The sequence below is a fragment of the Melitaea cinxia genome, chromosome 13 (assembly GCF_905220565.1).
Source record: "Melitaea cinxia chromosome 13, ilMelCinx1.1, whole genome shotgun sequence".
Lineage (NCBI taxonomy): Eukaryota > Metazoa > Arthropoda > Insecta > Lepidoptera > Nymphalidae > Melitaea > Melitaea cinxia.
The window spans coordinates 13,359,499-13,386,853 of NC_059406.1; the positions used below are offsets into that span (position 1 = coordinate 13,359,499).

Here is a 27,355-nt window from a genome sequence, read left to right on the forward strand (position 1 = left end):
AACGAATTGTAAATAATGTTACGAGATGCATGTGACGTTTATCTTGATTTAATTTGTCCTTATCTTGATTTAATTTGTCCTGATTTTAATTGACTTAGTTTTCTATTGAATTTGTTGTTGTTTGTTTTAATAATTAAATTTTAACTTGACATTATTTAATCTATTGTACATTAACTGTAATTGTTATTATTATTATTATTTTTGATAATTATTGTGATTTTGTAATTGTGTAACTTGACATTGTTTAATCTAATGTATCTTAATTGTAACTATTTTACTATTGTTTTTATTATTATTGTCATTATTATTTTATTTTTTTTAGATAATTATTGTGATGTTGTAATTTTGTCACTTAATTGTAAATAATATGACTAAGAATTGATGAACTTATGATTTGATAATGATGGTTGCTTGTGTATGTGTGTATGTATGTGTGTGTGTGTGTATGTATGTTTTGAATAATAATTATAATAATGTATCTTAACGGGATAACTTTGCATGTCGTGTTTGCTTTAATATGGTTGTACGTTTGTAAATGTGGTCTATTGTAAAATTAATATTGTCAAGTGTAATAAATGTAACAACTGCTAGCAAACCAATTTAAATAAAATAAAATAAAATGTGACGATATTTTCAATAATGTTTTATTTATGTAGCAAAAGAAAGAAGAAGGTTTAAAATTATAATTATAATAAGACTTTTATATATTATTTTAATAGACATATTCCGTTTTATGGCTTCTTTTAATCGTCTATCGTTTCTCGTTGTCCTTCTTCTTTATACATTTAGTTTAAAATTTTGTTACCTAGTTTTTCAGAAGGTTTTAAAGCTATTTTAACAGTTAACTAACTGGCCGGTTTATATAAAACATAATGTAAAATGCGAATTTTTTAGAATATTGTTTGATATATTTAATTTTCTACAGTTGAAAGCTACGTGGGTAGCTCAATGCAGCTATGGCGCGTGGATCGACGGCAGATGGGCGCGTTCCTCTGCATCGCTTCAAACGACGTACCGCCAGCTGTCAGCAAACGGATCACGTTGAACGTTAACTGTAAGTAAAGAGCTGTAATCGCTTTGTTTTAAATTTTAAACTACCGCTACTGTACACAGTGAGATTGCAATATATACATATTTACAACATACAAACACGATCACACGGTCATCTGTTCCTAAAGTAAGCAATTTAATGCTTGAGTTATAGGTAACAGCCGACTGGTATAGCTACATTTTTTTTTTTGCTAAACTCACAAATAAATAATATGTATATAAATAAATATATATATTACGCCTAGACTCGGGGTAGGAATCGAACCCACAACCCCCGGAGCAGAAAGCAGGGTGACTACAAATTGCGCCAACGGGCTAGTCAGCAGTCAAATTGCAATAATGAGGCGGTAGAGAAACTTGACTGTGGGGATAGACTTTGAAACCATTAAAGGCAACAATTATTAGAAATAAAGTAAATTTAAAGACTTAAGTAAAGAAAACGTGTTTTCATAAGTTTCAAAACCCGATTTTAACACGTTGTGTTTTATGTGTTTAATTAAGAATAATTAAAGAAAGGCACAAACACGTACTATGGAAGTCTGACTCATTTTTCGTACATCTATATATTCGCCGTCTAGTAATTGATTTTTAAGGTAAATAAATTTTTAAATAGATTAGTTTAATAATATTATATTATATACAGTAGGCTTGAATTGAACTGAATCAAGGTTGTTTAACCATTAACATATGTACGATCCCAACATTTACTAGTATTAGTATTAGATTTGATATTAATTCATTATTTGTCACCGCCCTCGACTGAAGCAGGTGTTTCAGTTCAGTTTAGTTTAGTTTATGTGTATTGCTTTTTTATGTTTTAGTTTAGCATTATTTGCTATTTTTTTTTATAATAAGCTTTATGAATTAAAAAATATACTTTAGAAAAAAAAGTAAAAACAATTGAAGTAAAACTTACGAAACGTAACTCTGCCTCTATCTTCACTAACTTATATCTCCCTCTCAACTTTCGCCTCGCCCGATCACACTTTTCATAACACTCTCATCACGCATTCATCAAAAAGGAAGATAAAAATACACAAGTGGAAAGAGATACAATAAAAGAGTCGGAAAATGATGAAACAAGTGTAGCAGAAAGTGAAGATGAAGAGCAAGATAGAAGAACAAAAAGACAAGTCAAACGTCCACTTCGTTTTGATGAAGAATTCAACCTAGTCCCTAAGTCAAGCATGCGTAAAGAAGTGTTATTTCAAAAATTTCATATTTCTCAATATGAAATTTTTGAAATAACACAACAATTTCAATAAAATAAGTCCATCGGCCAATCCCGAGATACGCTCGTTAGAAATAAACTCGCTCAACTCGCAATCTTGTAACATTACTGTAAATATTTCAGTTATTTTATATTTTAATAATAACTTATTATTTCTACGAGAATTCCTTTTAGTACTAATGTTGCAAAACCGAGCTACTATTTCAATTTAAACTAGAAGTTTGATGAAATGTTCATCTTAATTACTCACACACGTATGTGTGCCATTTCATTAAAAGTTACGTAAAACGTAAGTAAAATAAACACGAACTGAAATCATACTAATCATATATAATTAACCTCCTATAAATGTAAAATAAATGCACATCATTTTTACATAAACTGGGAGAATTTTCAAACTATAAAAAATGTATTAATCAGCTGCAAAATACCTTATACGATGCGAGACTATATAATATAGCTGCACTGTTTAATATTTTTTACTTGTCTGTAATGTTTTTCTTATATTATCTTTGTTTTTCGTATAAATGCATTTTTTTGTGATTTTATATATTGAATTTAATTTACACTGAGCAGTATAGCATGTAGTGACTGCCTATAAAAAGAAGAACAGTGATCATTGTTTACCTATTAAGTACGTATTAAAACATTTATATTGTATATTCTGTTGGTTGTCCTTAATAAATAAATAAATGAATATGAAATGAATAAATATTTCTAAAGTGCTTATTATAATAGATCTAATTGACTCTTTAATATGCTAGACATATAAGACTTTAAAAGTGTAATTTTCATGTCAAATTATACATAGTAAAAATATTAGCTGTAACCGAAGTATTAACTGCGTTATTAGTTTTTGAGTAGTTCGAAATTTGCAGAGGACTGGTCTGGTAGGTCTAGCGAAAACGACGTGACCTGAAATTTAATTATAACCAGATAATTAGTGTGAATACGAGCATCATTGTGATTTAGGCCTTATTAACTTCAATATAAATTCGGCCCGTTTAAATACGTACCTTTATGACCCTCATTACAAGGAAAAATCATTACATGTTTGGAATATTTAATGACTAGTTACCTTACCATAATTATTTAAATGATAATATATTTGGTGCATTATAATTCAGTTTTATAGTTAATTTTTATTTGCTGCGTTGTAATATATGAAAATATGATTATTATTTTCGTAAATTTTTAAACAATATTGATATGACCTGCTTCTTTCATACTAGTTACAAAGATTAAAAACGTTTTTATTTGCTTTTCCGAATAATCAATAGTACTATCAGTCTAACGCCGAATTGCACGAAAAGAAATTAAAATTTAAGTAGTGATTAAACTAATTTAATCGCAAGATTTGTATGAAATTCTTGTGATTAAATTAGTTTAATCTCTACTTAAATTTTAATTTTGTTTCGTGCAACTTGGCGTAAGCTTTCTTTATAAAATATTTAAGTCAAAGAGCCAGTTTTTTTAATACAAATAACAGACAATATTGCAAAGCGCTATGGTGACATAATGAACAAAATAGCGTCACTAATAGTTTGATGTAGGTTGAACCTAAAGAGTAATTTACTATTCTTACCAAAGTATGATTTATTTGTTTCCTTATTACGAATGGTAATAGCATTTCTTGGAACTTACTCTGTTACTACACTCGTCTATTAAATGTTCGTGACAAAGACAAGTAAATGAAATAAATAATTTGATTTGCCATTTGATTTTGGAAATACAGCTGATTGGAAAATGTTGCTCATAAACAGACCCAGACACTTTTCACTTTGATGTATTCAACTTAAATTTATAATTAATTATACGTAAAATTATATTTGCGCTTTATCAACGATTCCCTATTTGTATCATCTAATATTAATTTGTTTGGTAAAGCAAACTCTCTGTGCTTGATACGACGAACATAAATTAATGAAAATTTTAATATTATTATAGAAACCGAGGGTTTCCAATTAAGTTTTCTTATAACCAAATATTAACATCTATTAATGAAAATTATTATCTAATTGATAAACGCGATTTTGTACTTAAGCTAAAAAAAATATTTACTTGTTATATCTAAATCTATAATTACTATGCTCGATTCCAGCTCGAGATGATATATCATTTATAGAAATATTTGATTCCGGTCTAAGTGTCTCGAAGAGCACGGCATTGGTTGTTATCATAGACACCAAACAGCTCGATCGTTACTCATAGTAGGAAATATATCCGCAAAACCGCAGTAAATAAGCGTGGTGGATAAAGCTCCGACACTTTTCCTACGTCGAAAAAGAGGCCTATGATCAGCAGTGGAACACTACAAACTAAATCATCATCAGGGCATTTCTAATTTATGTAACATTGGTTGGTATCTCAGAGTTCTATTGTATATAAAATTAGTTTTATTTTATTTTTTAAATTATTCACGAATGAGTGAAGAAGAAGCCGCGTAAAATGTATTTACATAGCTTAGTGGCGCAGGTGTACCGATCCCTAAACGGTCGTACATCACAATTTATGACTGTAATACGTATTTCAAACACGTGTTTTGTACAAACGACCATTTTCACTTTTATTTATTATTAGTGAATTAAACGAAATATAATACCGGTTTTAGTAAAATTTAATGTAATTGTTTGTTTCATTGTTTAATTGTTTTAATGGAAACGTTAAATGTGTTTGTTCATTTTAATGACTTATGGAATAAGGTACTAATTATGAAGGTACTGTAATTAAGGTGCTATAAATGTTTTCCAACTGGCCATAAATCTGTTGGCACAGGAGATGGAGCTCTAGTTGCAATTTAGTACCATTTAAGCGTCTATAAACATAATATGTGTAAGATTTTTTCAACGCCGAGGAATATTAATTTGAGAAATAATTTGGAAAACCGGTTTGATTCGGTTACTATGTAGGGTCAATTTATATAGATATTCAGGTCTGCCTTAGATTGTGACAATCTGTTTTTTTTTTTTTTAATATATCTTAATCATTAATTAGCGTGCAGTCAAAGGTATTTGTTAGAAACCACTTAGGCCCACTAGTATTTACTCCTGTGTTAGTGAACTGGACGCACACAATAGACAAATATAAACTCTCAGACACAGGCTAATATTTTTATGACCTATACAAGTGCCATAAGTGGAGGCTATACCCGCAATTGCCAGCATAACAGTCAATGCCTTGACCGCTGCGCTAGCATGTTATCAGCAACATAAAATTATAACTTACCTAATAAATACATTACAATGAACATTTTTTTTAATAATATGAATTCCATATAAAAATAGGAAAAGCATTGTGTTTCTCGTTTGAGAAATACACAAATATATTTTCCTTTTTCATGAAACCCTGCGTTACTAATTCAGTTGCTTATTTGAATTTGATTTTTTGGGAAATAAAATTCCAGTCATAATTCTAGTATAATAGACGAAAATGTCTATTTCAATTTAGATTTGAGTCTATTTCCAAGAAGGCCACAGTACATAAATTGTATTTATCAAAGTATATTCAAGTACTCCTATGGTATCACGTGTTTATCATGGATAGTACGTAATATTTTATAATCTACAATATTTCTCAGTACATTTCTTTAGTGACTTTCAAGCGGAAGAATAAATTTTAAAAGTGGACAAGAAGATCCTTAGATTAGAGCGTTAAAATATAAAGACTAAAAATAAACACCAAGAAAAAAAAACAAATCTACATCTTTATAACATTAATATAGATTACTAAAAGGCTGAATCTTTGCGATTACCATCATTTTGACGTGACACGCTATTTTTTATATTTGAAATATCGTATTTTGACTAATGAAGTAAAAACTTAGAACACGTCATTATTAGCTTTTAACTTGCAATGTATGTGCGTATGTATGTACACATGTTTGTTAGGGGGAAATCTCGCAACTCAATTTGAAGCATACGAGTATATACGCCGCGGTTACAAAAAGTGTTCCTCACTATATTATGCATGCACTATAAATATAAAACTCTCTCTGGAATCACTCTATTTACTAAAGATAACCGCATCAAAACCTGTTGCGTACTTTTAAAGATCTAAGCATACAGACAGCGGGAAGCGACTTTGTTTTATACTATGTAATGATAAAAACTTATCGCGAGATTGACCTATGTAGATAAACAAGCATATTAAATGAGTTGATCTGATTGATTTTAATTTTTAATATTTTTAAAGTAATTAAGCACGCCTACTTAAATTTCTCTTGTTTCTTAAAAAGTTTTTTTACCTTTATATTATTTTATTAATTGTGTGATAAATGGTATAGGAAATTTACGTGAAAATATTTTTAAAGCAAAAATAACATTTTCATCAAAGTGTTTTACACTGAAAGGCATTAAAAGCTACCTAAAGGGTTTATAGAAGATAATATATTAAATAAAGCTATATACAGATATGCCCTGTTTCACTTTGGACAGCATCCAGCGCCGTGACAGGCGGCTCGGCTGAACGGATTATAGTGTTTTTCAAAATAAACTTTACCTACATTCTTGGCAAATAATGAAAAATCACGTGCAATAATAATGTCTAAATTAAATCGAAGTGGGATTGTTTTAATCTTAGTTTTGTTTTACCTCTATTGTTTTAATTTAATTAGAAAAAAATATATTTTTTTATAAATATTAATGTTTTAATGACTAGCCCGTTGGCGCAGTTTGTAATGACCCTGCTTTCTGCTCCGAGGGTTGTGGGTTCGATTCCCACCCCGAGTCTGGGCGTAATATAAATATTTATTTATATATTTATATATGTATTATTTATAAGTATGTTTATCGAAAAAAAAATATGTAGCTATATACCAGTCGGCTGTTACCTATAACACAAGCATCAAGTTCTTACTTTAGGAACAGACGACCGTGTGTGTATTGTGTAAATATTTATTTATTTATTTGTTTATTTATTTAATAATTAATAAATAGTATTTTATAAATTAATTTTAAAGCCATAGCTTTTATACTTTTTAGTAACTGATATACATATCTCAGAAATAAATAATAAAAATATATATATAAGTTGTTTAAATATCCATGTATAGAAATGTATTTTTTTCGACAAACCTAATTTTTAGTCTTTTATCGAAAGTTTTATTTCTTATGAACAAGGAAGAAAAATCCATTTTGACGTTAATTATTTTTTTTAATTGTCTCGATAACTCCTTGATTGAACTTAAACTTTTTCCTTCCAATTATTTTTCATCGTCACCAATGTATTAAAACTGTGATTCAAGACACTTTATTTTTGAAAACTTTCCTCGTTATTTCCATTAAGTTTTCCGTAGTTCATTTATACCTGCTGGAACCTAGGAATGCGAGCTGGCGACCTGCCAATGGCGTATTCATCTGTCACTCCGGAATAGAAATCTCTGAGTGCACTTTACAACGACAAATTATGTTGAAGTTACAATTTAAGCAAAACACTATAAATGGAAAATAATAACAATTTAAAGCTAACGTTTTTTGTAACAAAACAGTGTGATTAATCATGTTTTCCATTCTCATATTACAAAGAAAATTAATTTGTTTGAAATTAGTTTTAATCTTTATTTCTCATAATAGATTAATGTGTATTAAAGAATATTTATTGGAAGACACGTTTGGGCAACAACAAAAACATTTGTGTTGGCCATACAGATGTTTACCGTGATCGAGGTGTTTGTGCAATTACTGTGGGTCTCTCCAAGGTGCCTCGGAGAGCACGTTATACGTCGGTCGCGGTTTTTATCATATACATCTGATAGCGATCATTACTCATAGTAGGGAATATATCCACCCGCATTGGAGTAGCGTGGTGGATTAAGCTCTGATCCTTTTCCTACAAGGGGAAGGAGGCCTATACCCAGCAGTGGGATATTACAAGCTGAAGCGTAGAATATTTATTGGTAAGACTTGGCCATAAAACGTAACATCAGTGCATTTTTAGCTCATACCCAAAATTAGATTCAGAACATTGAGAATTTTTCGTGTTCCGTTTCTAATTAATTTCCTACGCCAACAAAATGTACATGTTTGTTAATGTAATATTTAACAAGTACAGACTATTTTTATACACATTCCAAATATATTTTTATGTATTTAACACCTTAAACATAGATTAAATCTTATTTCTAGACAAATGCATATTTTTTTTAATATTTATAATGACCCAAGAAGACAAAACTACAACATTTTATTAACGCTCATGAATAATGCGATTAATATAAAGACTCCATTATTAATTGAATGTAAACTGCAGTTGATAAAACAATAAATTATATAAATTTAAATTTTCTTTCAACAGTTGCGCCAACAGTGAAAGTGCCAAATCAACTGCTCGGTGCGCCGCTGGGCACGGATGTGAAACTCAAATGCTACGTGGAGGCCTATCCTAATACCATCAACTATTGGATCAAGAACCGGGGAGAAATGCTGTTAGATGGGTAAGATACTTACAAACGTTATGTTTTTTCAACTGGCTTTAATTATATTTTAATGTCTATACGTATTTAAAGGCTTACCGTAAAAGTAAAAGTTAAAAAAGTACAAGGCATTTTATCAATCGTATTACGTGACTTAGTTCTTGTGACTTTATTCCTATCTTACGTTCTCTTGTCTTTGATACTACTATATCAGATAAGTCTCTTTTAACAAGGCAATTCATCATACCAAACTCTTCGCTGTTTTTTTTTTTTCGATAGTACAAGGTTGTTATACCTAGTCGTATTTGCGCGCATTTTTCTGAAATTGACATCTCCTTACAATTATTATTAGATTATTTAATTCCTGCAAAATTTCTTATCTAATTTCTTCTATCTTATGTGCAGATTTATTTATCTGTGATATTTTGTACCTATATACAATGCCCTTGTGTTTGGAAGCTATAAATTGATACTGACTATGCTGATAGTATATAGTGATCGTTTGGTATTATCCATCAAATAGGTACATCTTAAATATTATCGGATGATTAATTTAGAGAATGAGCATGTAAAATGTATGATAGTGAAAACTAATCTATATAAATAAATAAAATTGGAGTGTCTATTTGTAATATTAAAACAACCGCTTTTTACTAAATTCATATGTATGTATACACGGTACATATACCAAAATAATATTAATATGTTATAATTTTTATCTGTCAGTCTGTTTGTTACGGATAGTTTCTGAAACAGCTGGACCGATTTTGATGGGACTTTTACTGATAAAAAGCTAATGTAATAAGGAGTAACTTCATTCATTTTATTTTAGAAATTTATTTACTTTCTAACTGCGAATTGAACAATAACTTTTTGTTAAATTTCATGCGGATGAAGTCGTGAGCACAGCTAGTTATTAATAAAAATTAGCTTTATATATTTACAATATTGATACAGTAACTAACTAACTTTAGAAAACAGGAACAAACAATAAGCGCCATCTACTCATGACTTGTGACTCAATAAAATATGTAAGTATTAACTTCTCAAACATTTTTTTTACAACCAGCCTTACTAATAATTCTGAATGAGTCGGAAGTAAACTCGAGAATTATCGAGACAAATGCACATTTTCATGATTTTCACGTCTGAAGTCATATTCTTTTATATGTGTAAACAACAAGTGTTAATTCCATAGACTAGACCAAATGGCGAAAACATTACAGCAGCTGTATCTAAACAGACGAGGAAGTAAATAGAATTTTCTAGAACGTTAAATGAAATGAAAATAACGCTGGTCAACAGCAATCGAATCCACGTAAGGTAGCGCAGAGGAACAATTTTCTCTAGACTCGTATTGAATGGACGCGACAGAAATTGCTTGAAAATCTTACAAATGGAGCAAAACTGTGACATTCATCGGAGATTGGAAACTGAATGAGTTTAATTAGACAGATATTCCCAAAAGACAACTCGAAATAAAAATGTATGCATACACGTACTCTTAAATGGCAAAATACTCAGATCGAAGAGTAATTACATAATTTTTTTATTCTGGACCATAGTTCAACTTTGGAATCAAACTAACGTCTTCAAATTCATACAAAGTTGTGAGATAGTAATAAATATTAATGCAAACGACTTACTAGGTTTGTTAAACTAGAGTTTGATTATATATCTAATTTAGTGTCTAATATGGTATTAAAGCCTAAATATAATTTTTAACTGAGGTAGGGCAGGGTAGTTAGGAATAGGGACAACAGAAAATATCCCACTCAAAATCGGGAGCAGCCCGACTGGGGAAGTACCTCGGCCTTCACACAAAACAGAAAGAAGATCTCAGCTAAATAATACTGCTTTCAAGCAATGTTGTGTTTCTGTGGTGAATAAGGAGACCAGAGCTCCTAGGGGGGAATTGGGATTGGGTTAGCAACTTGCAGGCGTCTATAGGCCATGGTAATCCCTTACCATCAGTTGAGTCGTACGCTTGTTTGTTGACCTAATGTATAAATAAAATCGGCCAAGTGCGAGTCGGACTCACGCACGAAGTGTTCCGTACCATTGACTAAACTAAATATAAATAAATGTTCTGTAAAATATTTAATTGTTAAATAAAACTAAATATTTTGTGAATATTTCAGGCGTTTACCTGGTGCTGGTTTTAATATCGGGCAAAAAGCGGAAAAAAATCACTTGTGTTGTATGAGAGCTAAATATTTTTTTAATTATATTTTTTTTATTTATTATCAAAATAAATATACAATTAAGTATTTTGTGAATATCCCAAGTGCCTACCTGTTACCATTTATTGATATCGAGCAAAAATAGACTAAAAATCACGTTTGTAGTATGGGAGCCCCCCTTGAATTTTATTTTATTTTGTTTGTAGTATTTGTTGTTATAGCGGCAACAGAAATACATAATTTGTGAAAATTTCAACACTCTAGCTATCGCAATTCTTAAGATACGGCCTGGTGACAGACGGACGGACGGACAGTGAAGTCTCAATAATAGGGTCACGATTTTACCCTTTGGGTATAAAAAATCCTTTTTTAAAATATCTCAGTTCTGTTGTAGAAAACGCACGTGGTCACGGATTCGATTTCCGTTTGGCCATATTATCCAAATACCTTTTCTGGTCTGTGTGTACATACATATACCCTACCGTGCCTCGAAGTGATATAAAGCCGCAGGTCAAATTTTTATATTAAACACCTATTAGCGATCATTACTCGTAGTAGGAAAATCATTTGCTACCTGTAGTATAGCAGTGTGGTGCATTAAACTCCTTCTTCTATATAAATTCTAATTTGTTTAAGCTTAATAAATTATAAAATATTAAACTTAATACATAAATACATTTATTTTTGCAACTGTTATATTATATTTGTATTATATTTTATAAATGTTATGAAATGTTTGAGATTGTAAAATGCGGACAAAAAAATCTGAGTGATTTTGGAAGTGGATGTCATTCATGCTTTTCTTAATATGGTATTTAATAAATAAGTATATACGAAGTACAGTCATTTTCCAAGCAATGGAATATTTATTGACTTATTAAGTTCATTCAATACAAATACACACTTTTTAAATCAATTTTATTACAAAGTATCTTGTTTACAAGATACATTTAAATATAAGGAAATCATTCGCTTAATATTATAAATGTTAAACTTCTAAAAGAAGTCTTAGGGACGTATATATCGCACAACGTACAAATAATTTTGGTATAAACCCGGAGCTTTGAAGAAATATTAATTTTCACTCTACTGTGATATGAATATTCAAAACAAAATGTGCTTCATCCGTTGTTAATTTCGTGTCCAAAGTTATACGAAACTTTCGTCATTCCCTTTAAATTTATATATTACAATATTATATTGAAATAGGATGGTTTTTTTTTTACTTCAATTTAGTCGCCATACCTAAATAGGTCTTGATAAAGAAAGTGCCTTTTTTAGATGAAGTTCAAAACTATTTGGAACGTAATGACTATAAAATCTAGCAGTAATAAAAACGTAACGAATTCGTCAAGATGTTTTTGTTTACAAAATAAATCCAATGATTAATTTTTTTAACCGACTTCAAAAAAAGGAGGAGGTTACTCAATTCGATAATATAAATTTTCAAAATTCATATAATACAGCTTAAAACGTAACTTAAAAAATAATATATAATGTTTTTGGATTTGGAATCTTACATAATGAAAGAACTTTAATGAGGAGATATCTATTGACTGCTACATGTAAAGGTACTGAGGGTTTGGTTCTCTTTGTTTTGTTGTTGTATGGATTAATTAGTTGTACAACTTTCTTCAATGTTTGTATGTATTTTAGATGCCTGATGATGGTCTAATAAAGGATCGAAACGTCGCATGAATTTGCAATTAGTGGTTTGATTGGCACCTTATGTCCACTTTCCTGCGAACCATCAAAGAATAATTATTATTTAATGTATTATAATAATTAATTAATTAATCTGTATGTACAATTATCAGTTTTGTCCGCCTGTCCTTCATTTCAAATTTAATTCAAAAAAGTAAAATACATATACACTGAATAAGCTGAAACTCTCGCTACGCTCGGATTACAGTTACAACTTTAAATTTCCTGTTACCAGCTCAATATCACTGTTTATTTATTCAACTCTTTGTTTCGTTTCCGAGTGTACTGTTGAAATGATTTACATTCTATTTTTGAATCATAATTAAAGTTGCCAAATGCGATAGTAGCAAGACCCATTTTAAAATTGCGCTCTACAAACCCTACAGGTGAATTTATCCACTATGATGATCTACTAAATTTTAGCTGGTATTCTTACAAAAAATTGCTTGTAGTCCCGGGACTGATTGTAGATAAGGAGAGAAAAAACAATTGCTATTATTATTATTTTTTTTAACAATTTATTACACGAATTACATAAATGATAAAGATGTGTGGACTTATCGACGCTGTATTTCATGCAAGATATTACCAAATTTGAATAAAGAACACAGTTCATATATTATTTTTAAAGTAACTACGGAGTTTCTTGCTAGTTCTTCTCATTAGAATCACCATTCTAAACCGGTGGCAGATTTTTTGGCCAGGTTCTCACAGTCTCACATTTTACTCCTCACATTTTTTTTTTCATACCGGGGGCCTTATATAAAATCGATTTTTAAGGAGTAAACTCCAGTTATATTGCTTACTGCTAGTGTAAGTGCTGTAGTACGACCATATCAGGTTTATTAGACAAGTTGTTTAGAGAGAAGAGTTGTTGGTCCTTCACAATATTGCCAAATGAACCAAAAAATAAAGTTATTGAAGTAAAACTTCTTTACACATGCTTGACTTGGGGAATAAGCTGGTGAATATGTGATGAGATCGTTACTAAAAGTGTGATCGGGTGAGGCGAACGGAGCAAGAAAAAGAGGTGCGAGCACACGTTTTATTTCTGTCTTTCTCTCAAAGTCAGTTACGTTTCGTATATCTAAGACACAGTGCAGGCATATTGTGCAGAAGTTTTACTTTAGTCGTGTGGTCTGATGCACATTCGTTTTTATTTTTATTTTTTTAACAGTCAAGTCGTGTATCACTGTAGTAATCAAGACGGCTCATTAACAGTCTTTGCACAAATTTTGCAATTTTCATTTTGGTTGAAGCATAAAGAATATAGATATACAATTGGACTAAATTATGTATACAGACGGTTTTAATAATAAGACGTATTATGACTGATTTGAAAGATAAAATAATATAATACCAAGGTCTTTCCGGTAAAGTTATTATGTTAGTGCCTACGAGGTAAGTAAACATTTTAGGTAAATGTATTAAATATTTATCGTACATACAAAAGTACATGCCAAAGAATTTTCTTTATGTTCTCGAATAAAATAAAGAAACAGTATGAGATACGTTATAGAATTACAAATGAGATTGTGCTTAAAGAAAAGTTTATGGCCGCCATTACCCTCGAATGAGTACTTAAAATCGTAACATTGATTAAAAAAGTTTGTTCAAAAATTAATTTTGTATTACTTTATTTTCTTGAGAATTTTGAAGAAAATTTTCATTTCAATAAAAGCAACGCTATATAAAGTGTTTGTAGTTATGTAACTAGCAACACTTGTCCGGTATTTCTGTGGAATTCTACCAAGAATATTAAGATTATTCCGATCTTGATAAATATTTAATACGTTTAATGTTCGTTATTACATCAAAATGTATAAATATTTCAATTGGAGTACCAATAATCCTAACGTTTTTAACCAACAAAGAAGAGTATGAATTCCTAATTAAAAAAAAATCTATAATGATGCATGGAAATATTTTAACTTATCTGTGGTTCGGTGTGTTTTGAGTTATACTTATTTCTTTAAAAAAATATATCAAGTTATGTTAAAAATATCGTTTCACTAAACACACTTTACCATCGCAGTCAATTAGAGCAATCGAAGTCCATTGCTGGACATAGGCCTCCTCGAATTCGCGCCAAACATATCAGTTTTCTATAATCCTCATCCAGCTTCTGCCGGCGACCTTACCTAGATTTTTGGTCCAGCACGCTGGAGGACGTTCCATACTACGTTTCCCAATTATTATTAATTATGATTAATTACTTTCAACAGCACTAAGAAATAAATATCAGAAAAGAGGTAAATACTTTTCATCGACTTATATAATCAGCAAGACAAGGACTCATTTATTTTTATATACCTACATAAAAGTAAAAAATGAATGCTGATTAAATAGACAAAAGTTTTCGGTTGTTTTCTTATTTCACGTCTAAGTTATCCTATAAGGGCTCATCGTCTTCCCATTGAATTATATTTTCTTGTTTATTGTATGTGTAATGGTCTTATCTCAAACAATAATAGGCTCTTTTTATTTCTTCGGATTGATATTTCGACACTGTTGCTTCTGCTGCGGCCTTGAACTAACTCTCCGCATCCTTCTAAGACAAATCTGCGAATTTGCTTTCTAATAAACCTTATTTTATAACCAACTAGCTGACCCGGCGAACTTCGTATCGCCTAACACAAACTTTATCGTATGGTATTAAAGTTCAAATTGACTTTTAAGTATTATCACAAATCTTTTTTATGTTAGTATAGAAAAGTGTTGTTTTTAGACTTTTTCAGGAAATTAAAAATTTTTTTTTTTTGAATTTTTCTCTCCGTAAGAACCATCCTCGTACTTCAAGGAATATTTAAAAAAAAAATTAGCGAAATCGGTCCAACCGTTCTCGAGTTTTGTGCTTAGCAACACATTCAGCGACTCATTTTTATATTATAGATATGTTACCGGCCAAACCCGATTTCAGGACAAACTAGTTTTGCCTAGGCTAAACTAGTTCTTCCTATACGTGTTAGGATTAACTAGTATAGCCTAGGCAAAACTAGTTTGTCCTTAGCCCGATAGGATAAACCAGTTTAGGCTAGTCCAAACTAATTTGTCCTAAGCCCGATAGGATAGACCAGTTTAGGCCAGGCCAAACTAGTTGATCCTGATATAAATACGCACACTTTAGGATAAACTGGTATGGCCTAGACTAAACAGTCTAAAAAATTTTTGCAGAATCGAAAGTAATTCACACATGTACAAACATTTTTTTTTATGTCACTAGGTCGGCAAACAAGCGTACGGCTCACCTGATGGTAAGCGATTACCGTAGCTTATAGACAAACAGGAACACAATACTGCTTGAAAACAGTATTATTTCAATATGATGGGGTCTTGGATAAAGGACAACGCTTCAACGAAATGGTCAGAAGGTTTGATATACGTTCAATTCATGAAAAACCGCGCCGCGGGATAAAACAATCACCATACAAGGCATTATTTGGAATAGAACCCAGAGTAGGACTTTTGACTTCCTCTTTGCCGCAAGAAATCATAAATGATATTCAGGATAAAGATGATTTAAGGAAGGTAATAGAAGATGATCGTAATGTTAACCTAACAGAAGATAGTGATGATAACGTTATGGAAGTTAGTAATCGAGAAAAAGTTTCTTCATCTGAAAATGACATTCATAAAGCTAAAACAACTGCAGCAGAAAATCTTGTGAAACAGGCTAAGAAAATGAAAGCTACCTCTGACAAGTCTCATCCACCTGCCAACATTGGAGATAATGTGACTATACCGATTCCACATATTGCTAAAGGCAAAGGTGATCTCAGAAACATTATTGGAGTTATTCTTCAGAAAAATGACGAGGGTTTTTACAAATTTGGCACCAAACATGGAGTACTTCGGAAACAATATTGCAGTTTTTATTTTTTTGTTACTTAATTACTTATCTATCTTTCTGAAGCATTAATGATATTTTAAAGTAGCTAATATGTTTTTACTTAATTTTTTCAGATCAGAATTCGGCATTTGCAATCAAACTTTTTTAGAGGTAGCAGATGTAAACCAAGGCTCTGAAATATCGTTAAGGACTGCAGCTACGAAACATTCAGTTGGATCAGGCCAAGGTTTTATGAGATGCAGCTGCTACATAAACTGTTCCACAAACAGATGCCAGTGCAAGAAGGCACTCATACTCTGCAATTCTAAGTGCCACCAAAGTAAACCATGTAAAAATAAATAACAATTTTAATAATTGAGATATGATTATTGCTTCTATTAAAAACACTTATTATTTGTTATAGCATGATTGTTTGTATTACCAATTATCCATAATTTTTAACGACGAATCATTATGGTTTTAATAAAATGATTATTTTTCTAATTACAGAGTATTTTATTCACTTTATCCATTTATTTTGACTTTCTTGATATACTATAATGTTTAGACTAGGCCATACCAGTTTATCCTAAAGTGTGCGTATTTATATCAGGATCAACTAGTTTAGCCTGGCCTAAACTGGTCTGACCTATCGGGCTTAGGACAAATTAGTTTGGACTGGCCTAAACTGGTTTATCCTATCGGGCTTAGGACAAATTAGTTTGGACTAGGCTATACTAGTTAATCCTAACACGTATAGGAAGAACTAGTTTAGCCTAGGCAAAACTAGTTTGTCCTAAAATCGGGTTTGGCCGGTAACAGATCTGGGGGCACGGTAGTGCCCCCGCCAAGACGAGAAAAAAAAAAAAAAAAAAAAAAAAAAAAAAACGAAAAGCACTACCTATCTTTTCTCGAAGCGCTCTCGGCGCCGTTACTACCGGCTGCCGATGTTGTAGATGACGACTTTCCTGTCTCATTTATATATATGCATATTTTTTTTTTATTTTTTATTACATGTATATCATTTCTTCTTTTTAATTTTTCTTTAATAGAACTATTGTATAACAGAAAAGTAATAAACAGTGAATAAATTTTTCACCTTACGCCCACGTGACGGTAGCGAAACGGCCAAGCCACATATTTTGACTAAGGTGTAGAGTTTGTAAAGTTAGGGTTTGCAGAGTTAGGGCGTGTAGAGTTAGAAGCTTGGCTCTACATGAGATCTGATAACTTTTTGACAGTGCGAGCCATATGACCTCGTCTTGGCAACATTTTACATGAAAATGTTTTTGGTGGTATATACTATATTATAACTTTTATTTTTATCAACCACGTGTTACGATACGATGAAAAAATTTACGATTTATGGTGTAAGTATCATAAGCTCAAAGCTTCTGTTCGGGGATAACATTACTCAAAATTTATATATAAGTTTTAAAAAAAATGTTGTTAAAACTTTTAATCCTGGTTATTAATTAACATTTGCATGTAATAAAATAAGGAGAGAGTATATTCTCTCAGCACTTAGTAACACGTGTTTTTTTTTTAAATAATAATTGAAAAAAAGTGTACAGGGTTCATAGGACTCAATTTGAAGGTGTTACCTTGCATTGTATACCCACTTTATATAGTCTGGTGCTGCACTGTCCTTTTATTTACTTGTTAAAAGGAAAAAAAAGGACTTTGCATAGCCTTTTATTTACTTGTTAAAAGGAAAATCTTAAAAAGATACCAGATATTATATACCCGTATTTCTAGAGACAAAACTAGATTTGCCAGGATTTTCGCTCACTCTAGCGATGATCACCCACAACTTGGATTCGGAGTAGCTGCGGAACGAGTTGCATTTATGCTTTCACCTTTTCCATGACAAATTCTACTTATTGCTTGTGGAGTCAAATCAAAGAATTTACTGTTGTCACCTTTAAACCCTTTTCTGCTGTGTATGACATAATAAGGAAATTCAATATGGGATCATCGTCTGAATAGTACAGAAATAGTTGCGCGAATATTTATTGGATTAATAGGAATCTATTAAAATAGACAAACAGACAATTTCTGTCGAATAACAATTATCAGAATGATAAAAGAAATCTTAACAGTATCCGTTGATTAAATCCAACCTGTTGTTGTTTCCTTTTATACAATACTTTTTCCTTTTTCAGGCCCAAGTACACAATTAGAGAGGAGAAGACATCATACAAGGTGTCAATGTGGTTGACAATCAGGCAGTTTTCGAAAAGTGATATTGGTACTTACAATTGCGTGAGTACCAACTCACTGGGCAAGAGTGAAGGAACACTGAGACTGTATGGTATGATAATTAGTTATATATCTTTATTTTCCTATTTAAATTAAAAAAAGTTTGTGAGACTGGATGGATGGCCATTTGTTACTTATGCAAAAACTACTGAACTGATTGTTATCAAACTTCTTGTACGTAGGCTAACACATGGGATACTTTTTATCGGAATATATGCACGGGTACGAAAATTCCCCGGGCGATATTGCGATGTAGATTTTAATTTTGAAGAGGATTGAAAGATTTTCCGATCCAGTTATGGCTTACAATAATGTTTAACAATTATTATTATTTACTTTTGTGTTACCCACACATTAGGGAATTCTAAACATATTTTTAATATCATATCAAAAATCGACCGGGTTCTCTCAAATAACTCACTATAGACGGCGTCACGGTCATTTAGAACCATAAAATCATCATATCTAAAATTTCGACCTAAGGGATACATGGTTCCGTAGCTTAATTGGCTAGAGCACTGACATGGTTAATCGGAGATGCAGATTCGATCCTCGCTGGAAGGGTCGATTTGTGATATGATATTAAAAATATTTAATAATGTTCCAGTTACTTTCATCACGAGGTGAATTATTAATTATATTCGTATTCTGTAATTATAATATAAATAGAAATGAATTATTTAAGTCCGTCTTTAGTTCTAATCTTTCAGCCACATTCGTTGATAGACTTTACGTAAAATGTATAACTAAAATAACACTAATCTATGACTCATAGTAATACAGTAGCCGCAAATTTAATCAAAGTCAATTAATAGCAGAAAATAGAACGTATTAAAGTTATTTTGAAATCATGAACTTCGAAAGAAAAATAGTCAAAGTATACGCGAGTGATTATTTTATAGAAATTCGACAATAGCCGTACATTATATAAATCAAGCTATGTTATCCCTTCCCCTTAAAAAGATAAGGGGCATTTGTCCAGCAATGCGACATATCAGGATGTTTCAGGAAACTATAGTACATAAATTTTTCAATGTCTGCAGAGTTAAATACGACGATAAGTTGCAGCTAAGTCTAGATTTATTTGAGTCCATACACTCAACAGATTGATTACTAATATCTAGCTAAAGTTATCGAGTTTGATCATTTATTTTGAGTGAATGGTAAAATGAGATAAAATTTTACTCATATCTACATGTAATTTCTAAGCAACAAACACGTATCTGCCAAAAAATAGAACAGTGTGATGTATTAGGTTTTGCTTCCGTAACAATAGAGACGTTTGTGCACCTGTGAAACATTTACAGGAAGAAATAGAATTCACAGTTCAAGATGAAGTACAAAATTACTTATGAATCGGAAACTACGATTACATAATATATTTCTTACATAGGTAAATAAAGCTTATTTGTAAATAAAAATATTAGAACCTTAGAATAAAAAATGTCCTGTAAAATATGTAGTATTAAATTAAATATTAAACAATACTATAAGCCTACTACTACTCCCAGCATTTGTTTGAATTTAATTTAGTATATATGTAACTTGAACAAAAAATCTTCATTTTTGCTTGACGATACTTTACTTTGTTTTAAAAAAAAAACTTTCATGGAATAAAAGGTATCTTACTCGTAATTGTCACATCAGAATTATTTCACATTGTGGTGTTATTTCGTAACAATTAGAATTATATTTTCATCAACATCGTTCGTAACGTAATTGGTACAATACGTCTTTCCCGAAAATTTTATTCTGTTAACTTTTTATTACATTAGCCTTTATGTTTCCATCCAGGATGAATATCATAAAAGATGTATTTAAGTCTTGTTCTTTACATCATTCAACATACATTAAATAATAATACATACAAAAAAATCCATTTAATTTATAATTTCAAAAATTTCCACTCATATTTATTATTTCAATTTATTTCCTTCGCACATTTTCCGATCAAATAGCATTGAATGCAATATTTCAAGCGCAATAACGCTAGATATACGGAAACGGTATTGGACGTTTATAAAATACACATCGAAACATTTTCACGCGAAGTAAGATGGCGGAATTTAGAAGCGGCTTGATATTGAATACGTATGGGATGGCCCACTGTTGGCACGCGACTTCGTTATCTCCTTTGGCAAAGTTCCAGATAAACACACCGATTTGATGACATTTGGATATCATTAAATACTTCGTGTAGTTCTTACCGACTATAGTCAACAATTCGGGCTGATTTATTTTGTAGATATTCTACATGCGTTGATATGTGCTGCTTTATTATAACTGTATACGTATATTGAACGAATGGTAAATAGTGTAAGTGGTAATAATATTTACCATTAGTGTAATGTATATAAATAAATGAATATCTTATAACATACACTTACGGTCGTCTGTTCCTATGATAAGCAACTTCATGCTTGTTTTACAGGTAACAGCCGACTGTTATAACCATATTATTTTTTAACCGACTTCCAAAAAAAGGAGGAGGTTCTCAATTTGACTGTATTTTTTTTATGTATGTTACATCAGAACTTTTGACCGGGTGGACCGATTTCGGCAATTTTTTTTTTTAATCGAAAGGTGGTGTGTGCCAATTGGTCCTATTTAAATTTGTTTGAGATCTAACAACTAGTTTTCGAGTTATATCTAATAATGCGTTTTTACTTGACGCTTTTTTCGTCGACCTACGTTGTATTATACTGCATAACTTTCTACTGGATGTACCGATTTTGATATTTCTTTTTTTGTTGGAAAGGAGATATCTCTAGTTTGATACCATGATAAGGAAACCAGGGTCTGATGATGGGATCCCAGAGAAATCGAGGGAAGCTCTCGAAAATCCGCAATAACTTTTTTGGGTGTACCGATTTTGATAATTTTTAATTTTATCGAAAGCGGATGTTTATCATGTGGTCACATTTAAATTTTATCGAGATCTGATAACTACTTTTTGAGTAATCTTTGAAAACGCGTAATTACTTGACTATTTTTTCGTCGATCTACGTTGTATTACTCGTCGATGTAATTGAAGTCGGTTTTTTTTTTCGTTTGCGAGCAAACACAATTATTTGGATAAATATACACAAAAATAATACATTTACTATTTAATAAAATCTTTCGAAGGAAATAAAATTGAATTTGTCCTCTACAAAAATTAATCTAACATTAAATATTTACATTTTTTACAGAAATAAAGCTGAATTCATATTCGGAGGATTTCAGCAATCAAATAAGCGTCGCTGGAGGTACGGTATCAACTTTTTTTTTCTACCAAAACTTAATGTCGGAATCCATATAATTTGTAAAACTTCTCAGGTAACTCAGCGGAATTAAGTTTTAGAACACCGAGGAACTGCCAGTCACAAACGTTACGTTTTATTAAATTTTTGGTACGACTCGGTTATTACGGAGGAAAATTTTAATTTTTAATCGCCTTACTTAGCTCTGCTTTCTTGACGTTCATTAGGTAAAAATTAACGTGTTTATTTTGTAATGAGAGTTGAAAAATTAAATTTTATTTTATTTTACGCGTAGAATAAATTTAATAAAATAAAATAAATTTACACGATTAAATTAATACTTAATTTTAAAATTGAAACTAAGTCAAAGTAAATAATTTAAGGCATAAAGAACATTAAAAAATATATAAAGAAAAAGTACAATTAACTCGTCGATTTTTCGACTCAGTTGAAATTTAATCCTTATTTATAAATGGTAAGCAAGAAAAGAAAATGAAATGTTTTTGTTGATCGTTAAGAAGTTCTTCGTCTCTTACATTTACTTTATAAATATTAATCAAATGGGAATATTTTTGACGATTTTACTCGATTTATTTTAGTCCAAATATATAAAAAATCACAAACGAATATTAACAAACAGACGATTTGTTGAAATTTTAGAATATTTTTAGAAAATGTGTAATAAGTAGAAGTAATATTAAATAATGAAATACCTATTACAATACATAATAATCTCTCATAATTTCTTGGAAAAAAGATTTCATACAAACGTGAACTTATACATTACAGGAAAATGTGTTACAAATAAAACAATGATGCGTGTTTGACAAAACAAAATATATTACAATAAAACTTAGAAATATAAACAATAACGTGTATGTAAACAAATATATTTTTACTCATTTTTTTAAAATATAATGTGGATTATTTATGAGATGATAAGATAGATATAAATGTATAACACACATTACAACAAGACACACACGGATTAACACATTTACGCGAGCTTCAATTTCATATTTTCGTCACGTAAACGTAATTTTTGTTTTAATTTTGAATAAACAACTTATCTCCAACATTACTTACATTGTTTTTTGTTTGAGACGTTTTAGTTATAATATTATTAATAATATTATTATATTATTAAAATTATGATAAAATAATAAAATGTATTTGTTCAACTGAATGCTATAGAAAATATAAGGACTGATATAGAAAAATCTATTTGAAGTCCCAGCCCATCTGATAATTCAACTTTTAAGAGATATCTTATAGAGATCTCTTTATAGAACCATTGTTGTTTTATATTTAATGTAGACAGGTAAGTTTAGTCTCAACGAAGATATCTCTCCAAATAAATATATTAAAATGCTATCAAATATCACGGTATAATTTATAAAACGCGAGCGATGTAAGTGTTTAAAAATTCTGACGAAAATGCAATCTCGATGAAGTTGCAACACTATGAATTATTCTTTGACGATTAGCAGGAAAGTGGACATAGGGTGCCAATCAAACCACCAATTGCAAATTCATGCGACGTTTCGATCCTTTATTGGACCATCATCAGGCATCTATAAAATATAAAATCATTGAAGAAAGCTGTATACATAAACCAATCCATAACAACAAACAAACAAAAAGAAACCAAATCCTCAGTACCTTTACATACGGTAGTCAAAAGACATCTCCCCGTCAAAGTTCTTTAAGTAAGATTCTAAATTCCAAACATTATATACTATTTTTTAAGTTATATTCTAAACTTTAATCTCTAAATTTTGAAAATTTAAACTACAACATTTGAATTTATTAGGTAACAATATGCACACTTTTAAGTTATTAAGTTTTTAATTTTACAATTTCAAGGCATCAAATTCTCCGAACTTGACTATTGAACTGCATCTAAAACATCAATCATATATGTACACACAAATAACCATCAAAGACTGACAATATCTACATAACGATCAACAACCAACATTTTATATTACCTTTACATATGTTAATTAAATTTATAATTTTTTTCCTCCTATTTTTGGTTCCTTTAATTTATATTATTTCTACCCACATGTATTTTTCTTCAATTTTATATATTAATTTTTATTATTCATTATTTAAATTGTTAAGATTTACAAAATATTAGTCATTTCTTATCAAATTGTCATTAAAATTAAGTCATTTAAAATTGGCTAGTTAAAATTCACATTAATATTTCTATTTTGTAGTTATTGCTCTTTAAATTTACATTTTGTTCTCCAACCTCTTGTATTTTCATGTCTAAAACAACAAATTATACATAAGCCACAGCCGAACACGTTACATTGTACAAGAAACAAACTACCCACTACAAGTGTACTAAATACGGATTATGAACTATAATCATTATAATACAGGCTTTTACTTTCTATAATGATTATAGTTCATAATCCGTATTTAGTACACTTGTAGTGGGTAGTTTGTTTCTTGTACAATGTAACGTGTTCGGCTGTGGCTTATGTATAATTTGTTGTTTTAGACATGAAAATACAAGAGGTTGGAGAACAAAATGTAAATTTAAAGAGCAATAACTACAAAATAGAAATATTAATGTGAATTTTAACTAGCCAATTTTAAATGACTTAATTTTAATGACAATTTGATAAGAAATGACTAATATTTTGTAAATCTTAACAATTTAAATAATGAATAATAAAAATTAATATATAAAATTGAAGAAAAATACATGTGGGTAGAAATAATATAAATTAAAGGAACCAAAAATAGGAGGAAAAAAATTATAAATTTAATTAACATATGTAAAGGTAATATAAAATGTTGGTTGTTGATCGTTATGTAGATATTGTCAGTCTTTGATGGTTATTTGTGTGTACATATATGATTGATGTTTTAGATGCAGTTCAATAGTCAAGTTCGGAGAATTTGATGCCTTGAAATTGTAAAATTAAAAACTTAATAACTTAAAAGTGTGCATATTGTTACCTAATAAATTCAAATGTTGTAGTTTAAATTTTCAAAATTTAGAGATTAAAGTTTAGAATATAACTTAAAAAATAGTATATAATGTTTGGAATTTAGAATCTTACTTAAAGAACTTTGACGGGGAGATGTCTTTTGACTACCGTATGTAAAGGTACTGAGGATTTGGTTTCTTTTTGTTTGTTTGTTGTTATGGATTGGTTTATGTATACAGCTTTCTTCAATGATTTTATATTTTATAGATGCCTGATGATGGTCCAATAAAGGATCGAAACGTCGCATGAATTTGCAATTGGTGGTTTGATTGGCACCCTATGTCCACTTTCCTGCTAATCGTCAAAGAATATTTATAATAAATGGACACAACGATAGATAATGACTATGAATTATTTTTTATCGAATATTGGTACTGAATATTTGCGATATAAACTGGAGACCAGACGTCTGCACACCAAGTCATCACACATTTTGACTATATTGCATGAAATATCAATTTTATATTAGGAGCCACTGAATACAAATTCCATTGTAATTTCATTAATTAATTTATTGTTATTTACACTTTCGCACACAAATACAAGGTTTTAACAGTATTACAAATGATATGTAAAAATATAATTTGCATCAGTTGCAACAGGCGACCTTATCGCTAATACAGCGATCTTTTCCAGGCAACCTTTGGGCAGAGGACTAAGTAAGGAGTGTGGGATGGGGCGCAAAAATGTTATGTAACATACACATGAACATATTATGCCCATATACGTACATATACACCACATACATATACATACATATACATACATATACATATACGTACACATAGATATATACATATACATACACAAATACATATATAAAATTATAAAAAACTTGATAAATTTTATTTTTCATTAATGTATAAAACGCGGTTAGAGCTTACAGCAGTTCAATCGGTTTATTCAAGTTCTTATGCGGGTTTGGCAGGTATTCTTCTATGTGAATTATTTTAATTAAATTTGATAAAATGTCCTTTAAATTGTTTTGAATTCACAAACGTTGTATAGAGAAGAATTGTGTATTTGATCACAGATACAGGGTGGCGCACGTATATATTTAAAAAATACACTAAAAAAATAAACACAAGAGGTAGTGTTAAAATAAAACCAACATACTACAAAAATCATTACAGTAATTTAAGTAACAAAAAAAAAAAAAAATTACAAAAATAACTAAAATCTAATTCCTATTTGACAGGTCTAACCGAGGCAGCCAAGGGAAATTCTGAGAACAAAACACGTGTAGAGAGAACATTATTGATACTGTTATTTTGTATTATTTACCCTTTCATGTTAACATAGTTATTATTATGTAAATAAAATCGTTGAATCATTTTTATGCTTAATTAATAGTAAAGTATGTATTTAAATATCTCTGTAAATATTATTGTATAAGGTGTAATAATAAATGTAAAGTGACAACGATAATGTAATTTTGAGGTAGATTTATACGCAATCACTTGTACAAGTTACTGATGCCAGCTACTGACAGTAATGTTTACCTGAGTCTTCGTGTAAATACTATTTCCTCCAGTTTACTATCGCCAGTAAGTATACACGAAACTACTGCTGATAGCTTGATATAATTTTTAAATTAATTCCAATATTTTTGGTAACGATATGTCATCCTTTTTTGTTACTAATTCTTTTTATGTGAATACGTATAAATCTATCTCTACAGATTAAATCTCTTGTAACCGAAGTTTCGCTTAGATTCGCCAAATTGAAGTATTGTTTACTATTCATTGTAAACTCATCGCTCGATTATAAGACTGTTTAAAAACAAATAAACTGAAATCATAATCAGCTGTTGTTTTTTTTTTTACCAAACTTTTTTAAATACAATTGGATCGATAAACAAGCCTACGGCTGAACTGATGGTAAGCAATTTCCGTAGCTTAGCTAAAAGCTGCAAAACCAGAAGCATCTCAACCTCGTTGCCGATCCTAACCCGAATCCCCCTGCAGGAGTACTGGACTCCTTATCACAGGAACTCAACACTGCTTGAAAGAAATATTATTAAGTGGTTATCTTCTGTAAATTCGAGGTACTTTCCCAGACGTTCTGTTCCAGATTTCAGCAGGCTTTTTCCTGCTAGGCCCTACCTCAGTAAAAACACAGACTACAAAGAAGGTTATATATATTATTTGTCTTTATTTTTTCTGTCTAAATAAATATGTATTTATTATATTGTAGATTTCGGCTATTTTTTTTTTTGTACAATACATGAATAATATATTTTTACGGAAAAGTTTTTGTTTATAGAAACTTCTCATTAGACACTTTTTTAATATCATATCAAAAATCAACCATTCCAGTGGCGACCGTGGCTTGGGCGTGGCTCGCTTAGACCGAATATAAAATCATAATATCAAAAATTTCGATCTAGCAAGTACATCGTTCCATAGCTTAATTATCTAAAGCTCCGACACGG

At 30.3% G+C, this 27,355-nt stretch overlaps 1 protein-coding gene across 1 annotated transcript in view; it reads left to right on the forward strand.

The window, feature by feature from the left end:
- Positions 1-26,727, forward strand: part of LOC123659083 (lachesin) — a 105,274-nt gene extending 78,547 nt beyond the window's left edge. The window contains exons 5-9 of the mRNA XM_045594350.1: positions 926-1,054; positions 8,573-8,711; positions 18,572-18,720; positions 21,860-21,916; positions 26,120-26,727. Of these exons, the coding sequence (XP_045450306.1) occupies positions 926-1,054; positions 8,573-8,711; positions 18,572-18,720; positions 21,860-21,916; positions 26,120-26,223 (578 nt within the window). The 3' untranslated portion in view covers positions 26,224-26,727. The remainder of the gene's footprint in view (positions 1-925; positions 1,055-8,572; positions 8,712-18,571; positions 18,721-21,859; positions 21,917-26,119) is intronic.
- Positions 26,728-27,355: the final 628 nt, after the last annotated feature.